The following is a 10,192-nucleotide window of genomic DNA, read 5'->3' as shown; positions in this document are numbered from 1 at the left end:
CTATAATGTTTCATGTGAGATCATAAGTCGTCAATGTGTGCTCTAAGTAAAGTGAAGTTCATATGGATGCATCTATAATGCACTGCATAATGCGCATCTATAAAACATCATAATGTACTGTAAGCCCCATCAGGTAGCCTGTAGTTTATATCCAGTCACGAGCACTCATAACACCCTTGGATTTATAAAGCATTATAAGCTAGATTCATGGTTATTCATTACTGTTAACATAAAGCATCATGAAACATCCTCGGTGTAGTCGTAATGCCTTGTAAGTAATTATAATGTGCATTATAATTTGTTATAAATGCGCTCATAATGCGCTATAGATATGGGCTTCATAGAAAGTGTTACCAAAAGTTGAAATGACGTATTACTGCGTAGAGGCAAGGAAAGGCAAGGCAATATTATTTGTGTAGCGCATTTCATTCACAGATGCACTTCAATGAGCTTCACGAAAAATAGAACTATAAGAAGACAAATTAAATGGGAAAAAATAATCCAGGTGACAGGTACGCTGTAAAAAGATTCTGTACTCTAGAGGCTAAAATTGCCAAATGCCAGCCCTCAGTACTGGTCCACCTAGCCCTTTTATGCACCTGGGATTGCCGGCGATCCCATTCATTATATTTGCTGAAAATACTTAACTTGCTACTTTGCTATATGTTTACTGCAATGTGCAATAATGTGTATTAGCTCTTTGTTTATGTCTTGTATCTATGTATCTATGTAAGCTGTCAGATACCTTAATTTTCCTCAGGATTAATGACAATACTCTACTCTACTCTGCTCTACTCTACTTTACTCTGCTCTACTCTGCTCTACTCTACTCTACTTAACTATTTCATAACAACATTGCTAGGGCATTACAGAGAGTCCTATGTAAGATGAAGACATGGTTATTACCATTTTAATGTCAATAAGATTGTAACAGTGCCTCTATATGGGCCTAATTAAGTTGTGTATGGTACCATGTTTTCACAAATATAATGTAAAAACAGCGTACCCAGACAATTTGACACAGAAATGTCCCCACCACTTTCCAAGCCAGACCTATACCTTTGCCTCTGCATGAAACTATTACTAAAGCACTGCTTCTCTCTATGATTGCAGATGGCTCTGCAGGAGGGCGAGGTTCTGCGGGAGAGGCTGCAGGGGGCGCTGTGTGAGGCAGAGTTCCTGAAGAGCAGCATGGGGGAGGAGCTTATGCAGAGCCTGGCCAGGGATGGCGCGCACGCGTTGACAGACTACACTGCTCAACTCCACGGCCTATCACAGAGCATTCAGGTGAGCAGACACACCAATGATTAGATTCACCTTTATTGTTTCTTCAGGAGAGAAATTTTGAGTGGACATGGGAAAGTGTGATTCTCACTGAACATCTGATCAACACAACAGACAAGACTTAAGGACCACAAAGAACCAGACACACGTATACTAAACAGGGAAACAAAGAACGATTGTTAGTGCACACACAACCTTGACACAGTGTGAAATTTGCCCATCTGCCCATAGCACCATGTTGATTATATGCAAACCCAAAGTGCTTCACTGTGCTTTAGGAAACTGGAGCCAAGGACTGCAGCCAAATTCTTTGCATAACATGACCTTGATGAATGAAAATATTCACACACTCACACTTACCGTATCTGCGAACAATATCATTGTCAATGTCAATATGTTGAAAACATTATTAACAATGGGGTTGTCCAGAATACTATGAAACAGAAACAAAACAAAACAATAGAAAAAAGAAGAGTAAAAAAAGGAAGCAAAAGGAAAATGAATGTCCAGGAATATTTAACTACATTTTTTTATCCTGCAAACTGCTGTTGTTGGTATGACCGAATTAGCTACTGTGGGACTGCAACTAACTACTTAGATTCTAATGTACTAAGTAGCATTTACTTTGTAACTACTTAATAGTTGCATTTTGGCATGTGTGGTGGCCGAACTCACATGACTCATGTACCCAAGCTGTATTTTCTGCTTTATGTGTTCAATGCAGTTGGCAAAAACTCCATCTGAGGCTGCTACCCAGCAATCAGCTAAAGCCAGCAAATTGAGTGAATACACACAACAAGGTGACATCAACACCTTGAGTTCCAATGCTGTGAAAAAGACCATGCAGCCACGTGGTCCGTCAGAAGCCAAAGGGTTCCCGCCGAAGCCTACGTTCACTATTGTCCTGGACGCAGAGCCGAGCGTTAGCATTAGCGTTAGCAGTGACGTTAGCCCCATCAAAGCTTCGACAGATGCTCCGTCGCACTCCCAATTCCGGAGCTGTGTTCTTGTTCAACCCGATGCCATGACGACCCCTCAATCCAATGAAGGTATGGAGGTGTCGGCAGAGAGGAATCTGACACCTCAACAGGCTCAGGCAAAGCCCTTGCTTCAACTTGCAGGCAGGGAGCTGCCTGAGAAGGACCGGTGGGCTAAAGATTCCCCTCTTCCCAAGAAAGTGGCCACCATAGTTTTGGATGTACAGGCATTCCATGATAGTGCCTCATCCATAGAGGGAGCGTATGGGGAGTCTGAGCCGTTATCACCATCCCATGTTGGCTTCAGTACTGATAGATTGGAAACTGACTCTGAGCATGGTCTGAATGAAAACGCTGACCAGAAGCAGAACCAGATTGTGCTTGGCACTGGCACACAACCGAAGTCCAACGGCAAGAAGGTTTTCACTATAGTTCTCGAATCCCACATGTCTGCAAACGAATCAACGGGCAGTCAAACTAGAAAGTCAGTTGAAATTGCAAGCTCTGATGTAGAAATGTGTCTTTCTAAGAACCACCCTGGGGATCAGCTGATACATTATCCACATACATCAGTGGTGCCTGAAGATGTCAGTGCATCTGAAGCGGACATAGTTGAAGGTGGACCACCTACGTTTAGGTGCAGCGGAGTCAGCAATGGCAAATCAAGTGCTGTTGACCTTGACCTTGACCTTGACCTCTCACAGCAGAGGCCTCAGTCAGTGGACTCCTTAACATCTCAGCAGTTAACCCCCCAGGCACACCACATGCCACAGACAGCAGCGGAGAAGATTGTCCCAGTGACCCAGGAGTCTGCTGCAGACGCTGCTCCCAGTCACACTGCGCACACTGACTCAACAGATGGGTATTCACAGGAAGTAAAAGCCCCAGGACAGTCAAAGCGTGCTGACAACAGTCTAACAGCTGCTAAAAGCAAATGTCACAGAAAGAATGAGGATATTGTAACATCTCAGAGCAATAACGGCACGCAATCAGGCACCAAAGATGATGGGGAGCCATCAATGTTGGATCAAGTCGGAGTGTCTGTCAGTGTGGCTGCTAGCGCTCCAGTCGGTCGTACTAAGTCTGATGTTGTTGCCATTACCCCTGGCATGAAAGACGAGGCTGACCTACTACAGAAGCATCCCACACTGCAGATGCGAATGAGAACAAAACACCAGGAGGAGCGAGGGGAGATTCCAACCCAGTCCCCTGGGGACATCTCTATGTCTACCCTGACCTACAATACAGACAAACAGTCCCTGGAGGATACGGATTATGACCTAGTACAAGACTTAAAGCCTGAGGTAAAGCATGCATGCATGCACACACGCACACACACCCACACACGCACACGCACACACACCCACATACACACACACATACACACACACACACACACGCACACACACACGCACACACGCACACACACACAAACCGAAAGAATGCATACAGTTGTTTTTTTTTACTTTTGTATGTGTCAAAGTGCCAAGTGAGTTCTTTCGTGCATCTGTGGTGTTGAGATAGTGGACTTCATGTTCCTACAGCTAAGTGGTTCTCAACCTTTTTTGAAGAAATGCCCCCTTGGCCTCATCAAAAGCCCCCCAACGCCCCCTTGACATCATCAGAAGACTGACAACGCCCCCCTTAGTATTAAAATATTAAATAGACTAATGCCCCCCAATGGCAACTAAGCATTGCCCCCTCTCAGCTCTATCCTTCTCAACGCCCCCCTTGAGCTCTTCAACGCTTCCCTGGGGGGCTGTACCGCCCCCGTTGTGACACACTAATATAGCTACTCTCTCCTCATTTCAGCACTCAAGAAAGATTCCTTCTCCATGGTGATTGCAAAAATAATGTTAAGGTTAAAAATGGCATTAGCCTGTCAAGAATTTGCATGATGGGCCCACTTTTACAAAAATAAATGAACAGCATTCACTTTCTCCCCTGAGGGGAAGTTTAAAAAAAAAACGAAAAAAAAAACTCAGAAATATCTTCTCTGCTTCATGTAAGGCAGAGGAAACAGCAGGAGAGCTGAACTACTCTCTCTTGTGGCAGAGACCTATCATCTTTGGGGCCTTGACATTTCACTATTTCAATTTGCCCCTCTTTAAGGGGTCCCTTTAAGCCATTCGCGGTCTTTTCTTTTGGAAGGCTTGCAGTGGCATGATTTAGCCTGTGTCGCCACTAAAGGTCACAATTAGCCTGAAGTCAAATAACAGGAATTATCATAGCTCTTCTTCTTTTTTTTTACTTTCCTTTTCTTAACTTTGAAGAGGAACTTCCAAAAACATTTTCAGCGTAGGCCAGTGTTGTTTGAAGAAGACAAATAGCCATGGAGAAATAAGCATCTTAATTTCCACTCTGACATTTGTTTAACACCGATAGGGCTCAAAACAGCACAATGCGGTATGAAGGAAACCAAGCTAATTAATCCTAATGCAATTTTAGAAAACTGGCTGGGAGTTGAGTAAATGAGACTTGACAGATTTTAATATTAATTTGTACTGTCTTCCAAACCCAAGGGACACATAGACCAAACAGTGGAGTTCTTTTATTTATTCTTGCATATTATTATTTATTATTCTTTTTAAGATTCAATTTCATCTTCTTTTGACTGCCCAGCTTTCTGCACTTACTTTATAATGAGTGTTGTTTTACTAGTGTTCTCACGCATGCACCAGCTTGTAAAGTTTGGTCTGCCACAAGTTGGTTTCTTCAACTGTGCATGGCGAGTGCTTTCTGACAGCGTCACTCATGACTTTCTTCCATGGCAGGGTTGCCAGATAAGATGAGACTGATGATTTCCAGTCCAAAAAGTTCAAAACCCACCTGGAGGTCTTAAATTCCACACAATTTGAACTAAATTCTATTGATTTCTATGGCCACAAGTTTGCAGAAAAACCCGCCCAAATGCCCTTTTTACCCGCAGATGGCCATCCAAAGCAGCCCAATTGGGTAGGAAAGAACCCACTCTGGCAACACTGTTTCTTGGCCCAGTGGCAACATGACGTGTGTAGGTTAGTGTAGGTTTGTAGGTTTGTAGTCCAACCCTCTTCTTGTGTGAGTGAGAGCTACAGTATAACACAAGCAGTTCCTGCAATTCCAGCTTCGCCGCACCCGTTCTGTGTATGTGTGTGTGTGTGGGTGTGTGTGTTTGTGTGTGTGTGGGTGTGTGTGTTTGTGTGTGTGCGTGTGTATGTGCATGTGTGTGTGTGTATGTGTGTGTGTGTGAGTGTGTGTGTGTGTTTGTGTGTGTCTGCGCACTTGCGTGCACAATTGTGTGTGTGTGTGTGTGTTTGTGTGTGTGTATGTGTATGTGTGTGTGTGTATGTGTGTTTGTGTGTATGTGTGTGCGTGCGTGCATGTGTGTGTGTGTGTGTGTGTGTGTGTGTGCGTGTGCGCGTGCGTGTGTTTGCCTGTGTGTATGCGCGCATGTGTGTTTGAGTGGTGGTGTGGGGTGGGGTGAATGATGTTTAGGCACGCCCCATAGTGCCTCGGGTAAGGTTCAGCATTCCTGTTTCAAAAGCCGCGGAACAGAGTAGCAGAGTTCGGCATGGGGCTTAGTAGCATTCTCCGAGGGAATCGAAATAAGATAATGTTGTGAAGCCGAAGGGGAACGATAATGAACCTTAACTTGAGGGCAAAAGTGGCAGCAGCCCTGTTGACCTGGTGCAACCTCCATGTCTTTGCCTCCCCGTATGTCCCCATCTAAAGGAGAAGAAGAAGATGAGGGCCACAAAGCAGAGAGGAGCCCCCTGCATGACGACGGAGGACCCTCCCGTTGCCATCGGAGACGACGGGTCTGGAGGACGAACGCCACCAGCGTCACCCCTCCAGGCACCGCAGCCTTGGGTCACTCTGATGGAGATCCTGGTGGCTGATGCCGAAGCACCAACAGTCAAAGTTCACAGCCCCATGGTGAGTTAGTATCTGTGGTATTTGTAGCTTGCGGAGGCGTGCAGAAACTGAGAGTCTGAGTATGCCTCATACGTGAATATGTGAATGTGGAACACAAGAACAGTACTGTGCTCTGACTTACTTGCGTACATCTTTTTTTTCTCCAATGACATTTTCTGAGCCACTGTATAGGGTATAATTATGGAAACATGCTTTCCAGAAAGCCGAGCTCTCTGTGGGCACTTTACCCTCCCCTACGTATATGCAGTGATTATGGCTCTGTGTTCACTTAACACAGCTCTATGCAAGAGCAGAAAAAGAAAGTTGAGGTTGTCAAATATATCTCCAGCATGTGTTTACAGAGGAGGGGACTACTGTACAGCCCAGTGTTTTCATGGGCCATTGCAAAGATAATGGCGGTCCAGGCTTGGAGTGAACGTGGGTCTCTCTGATGATAGCTTGCCCATCGGGGGACATGGAAAAAGGTCCACACCGGATAGAAGCTGATGATTTGGAATTTCCTGCCTGAGTGTCCCAGCTGGGACTTGGCGCAATAATTAGCGAAGAAGCGCTTGTCTTCATCTTCTGGCTAGCGCAGCCTGTTTTTTCACATTTCTCACATTTAATAAGTCTTGACTAAGTTATCATTGCTCTTTGGTTGTTGTCATTGGTGCGTGGCAGGGAGGTGAGCCGGTGGAGGAGGCTATTTCGTGCCTGCAGCCCACAACGTCAGAACCGGAGGCCCGGCTCGGGAGGATGGTCCAGAAGGTTCTGGACTGTCGGTACCAGCCCGCTCAGCTCAATCCACAGGTCATGGCCCAGCAGCTGCAGGAGGCTGAGGTACAGTAGCCTCCTGTCCTGTGCACCCCTCTTTTTTGTCAGACTGAACCCATTTTTACATTACATTACATTGCATTTGGCAGATGCTTTATAATCAAAGTGACTTACAAACGAGGACATAATCATACAAAAAAAATACATCGTTTAGCCTACATCACTAGCAGATGCAAAGTGCACAGGATATATACAGGACAACAAATGCAGATGCAAAGAAGGGTTCGTAGAGTACACACACACACACACACACACACACACACACACACACACACACACACACACACACACACACACACACACACACACACATATTTTATTGGATGTATTCTATTTCACTATGATGATGATGATGAAGACATTGGGGTTGTTTTTCCTTATATATGTGTTTGCACCTTTCTAGTGTTGCAATACAACACTAACTGGTACAATGCTACCGTAAGCCTTCTAGTTCACATTAGTATAGTTTAAACTAATGTATCACATTCACAGTTCAAGTTCAAGTTCAATTTCAAGTTCATACACACACACACACACACACACACACACACACACACACACACACACACACACACACACACACACACACACACACACACACACACACACACACACACACACACACACACACACACACACACACACACACACACACACACACACACACACACACACACACACACTTACAGTACTGCACTGGTTAACTCCTAATAGGCGAGTACATTTAGGGTTTAACCCCAAAAAAATTGATACAAAAGGTTTTTTTATGGATTCTATTACTATTGGACCTGCTAAATGACATACTAAAAATCTAGTAAAATCTGACTTTGGGAAATTAGTTTTTTTCAACATGGCTGCCATAGGCTTATTATAAGGGTCAAGAGACACTCCAGGTGAATAGGCCAAAAAATTTAGCTTGCCGATATCACCATGAAACTTAATCCGGTGATTACTCACATATTTGTGAGAAAAAAATGTATTGCAAGTTTTCTGAAATGTTATGTTTTAATATGGTAATTGGACTATATCTAATTAAATATGCATTAAATTTCAAAATGCAAAACCTCAAAATCTGAAAAAGCCAAGCTCAAAATTACTCTTTTATTTTGTTTCTAGTAAGCCAGAAGATATCTTCAGAAGAGATTATGGACATCTCTTTTTGTTTCGTAGTAAATCTAAAAATCTTTGTGCAGACACACCAGCTAGCATTTTTTTTTTCAAAACATGATTATTTAACATCTCTCTTAGATAAATAATTGAGTTTTATGTGTCTCAAGTTCTTCCAGACATTCTTTGAGTCTGGTGGTATCATTGTTAGCATGTATCAAGGGCAAGGTCAGCTGTCCTCAAATCACAGCCTCTCCACATAGGTGTCCTAAGGGCTGGTGCTGGGACTCCTATTTGCCATGTACACCACATCACTGGGCCATGTTATCTGTTCTCACAGCTTCTCATACTACTGTTACACCGATGAAGCACAGTTACTTTGTGCCAGATGACTCCACGGTCACACACATTTCCGCTTGCCTCTCTGAACTATCCACAAGTATGAAGGAATGCAACCTTCAGTTGAGCCTCGCCCAAATGCACTGCTGGTGATCCCAGCCAAATATTTAGGTTGCCATGATATCGAGCTCAATATGGATTCTGCTACTGTTGCCTCAAATAAGGCCACAAGAAATCTAGGTGTCATTGTTGATGACCATCTATCATTCTCTGACCACATAGCCTCAGTTTCCCAGTCATGTCCTCTTTCTCATACCCTAATTGAATACAAGGCCCTGACCCTTGCCTATGACGCTACAACAGGCCCTACTCTGGCTTACCTGAAAGCTATGCTAAAGCCCTATGTCCTTTCAGGACATTGTCTGTCTCCAGTACCAACCGTTTCACCTTGCCCTCTACTTACACATGTAGTGGCTCCTGTCTATTCAGTTCAGCTGCTGAAATACCCAAAATACCTAGTGACACCATGATTCATCACTGATGATGTGCCCTGACAAAACAGCACATGGATATTATCATAGCAGTAGTGTCTTTATCCACCCAAACAGCACTCCAAACAAACAGATCCTGAAAACATGTTAGTTCATGCCAATGTAATTATCATGTAGTAACCTTTATTTTTAAAAACTTTGATCTTGAAAATGACACCTTTCCTGAAGTCAGATTTTCCTAGATTTTTAGTATGTTATTAAGGACACTTAGAGGTAACAAAATCAGTTGAAAAACCTTTTGTATCAATTTGTTTGGGGTTAGGTCTTTTTTTTGCATAGATGTACTCGCCTATAAGGCCTTGACATTAACATGTCCCCTTCTCGTTCTTCCCCTCAGGCGTGTAGACAATGTGTTCGGTGTTTGATATTTTTTCTCTGTGTATTTCTGTTAATATTTCTGTTTTGTTATTATTATTAATATTATTTCTGATTGTACTCGTGTGTTCAAATACCAATTGCCAATTGCCAATTGGAGCCAATTTTGGTCCCCTAGGTAGGGGAAATTCTTTCTCTGTACTTTATCCCATTTGGACTGGTGAATCACATTGAAGTACACACACTAGTCCGTAGCAGTGGGCTGCCTGCTGAGCGGCGCCCGGGGAGCAGTGTGGGTGTAAGGTGCCTTGCTCAAGGGCACTTCAGCCGTGGTCCGGTCGGGCATTGAACCCCTTGGACACATGGATACAATAAAAAAACAGAAATGTTAACAGTGTTACAGTTACAGTTAACTGCTTTCATTCACTGATCAACTCCTAATAAGGCCTTGACACGTCCCCTTCTCGTTCTTCCCCTCAGGCGTGTAGACAGTGTGTTCAGCAGCAGGTGGCCCTGTCTTCCCAGTTCATGGACGGAGACCAGCAGTCCGAGGCCACCAAGCGTATGGAGGGTCGCTGGAGCGCCGCCCTGCTGGACGCTTCAGCTACCGTGCAGGTGAAGGAGGCCCAGCTACTGCAGGTCACCGAGTACCACCATCAGACAGAGGCCCTCAGGACCTCGCTTCAGAGATTCACCACCCAGATGGAGATGTTAAGCCTGTGAGTCTGGGTATTTCTCTGTGTATTTCTGTTAATATTTTAGTTTTTTTAATTATTATGATTATGATTATGATTATGATTATTATTATTTATTTTTTTTCTGGTTGTATGCATGTGTTGAAATACACACACAGGGATACAATCAAAAAAAATTAAAAAATAAACAGAA

General features: G+C 43.8%; 1 protein-coding gene across 1 annotated transcript in view; it reads left to right on the top strand.

Moving 5' to 3' along the window:
- The window catches only part of LOC134468224 (nesprin-2), a 270,548-nt gene that overhangs the window by 110,506 nt on the left and 149,850 nt on the right, over nucleotides 1-10,192 (top strand). Inside the window, exons 52-56 of the mRNA XM_063222166.1 lie at nucleotides 1,114-1,287; nucleotides 2,009-3,565; nucleotides 5,976-6,179; nucleotides 6,840-6,998; nucleotides 9,785-10,023. Coding sequence (XP_063078236.1) covers nucleotides 1,114-1,287; nucleotides 2,009-3,565; nucleotides 5,976-6,179; nucleotides 6,840-6,998; nucleotides 9,785-10,023 — 2,333 coding nt within the window. The remainder of the gene's footprint in view (nucleotides 1-1,113; nucleotides 1,288-2,008; nucleotides 3,566-5,975; nucleotides 6,180-6,839; nucleotides 6,999-9,784; nucleotides 10,024-10,192) is intronic.

The sequence above is a fragment of the Engraulis encrasicolus genome, chromosome 18, assembly GCF_034702125.1.
Source record: "Engraulis encrasicolus isolate BLACKSEA-1 chromosome 18, IST_EnEncr_1.0, whole genome shotgun sequence".
In the NCBI taxonomy this organism is placed as follows: Eukaryota; Metazoa; Chordata; class Actinopteri; order Clupeiformes; family Engraulidae; genus Engraulis; species Engraulis encrasicolus.
The sequence above is the reverse complement of the archived record's forward strand: the minus strand, read 5'-3'. Positions and strand labels throughout refer to the sequence as shown.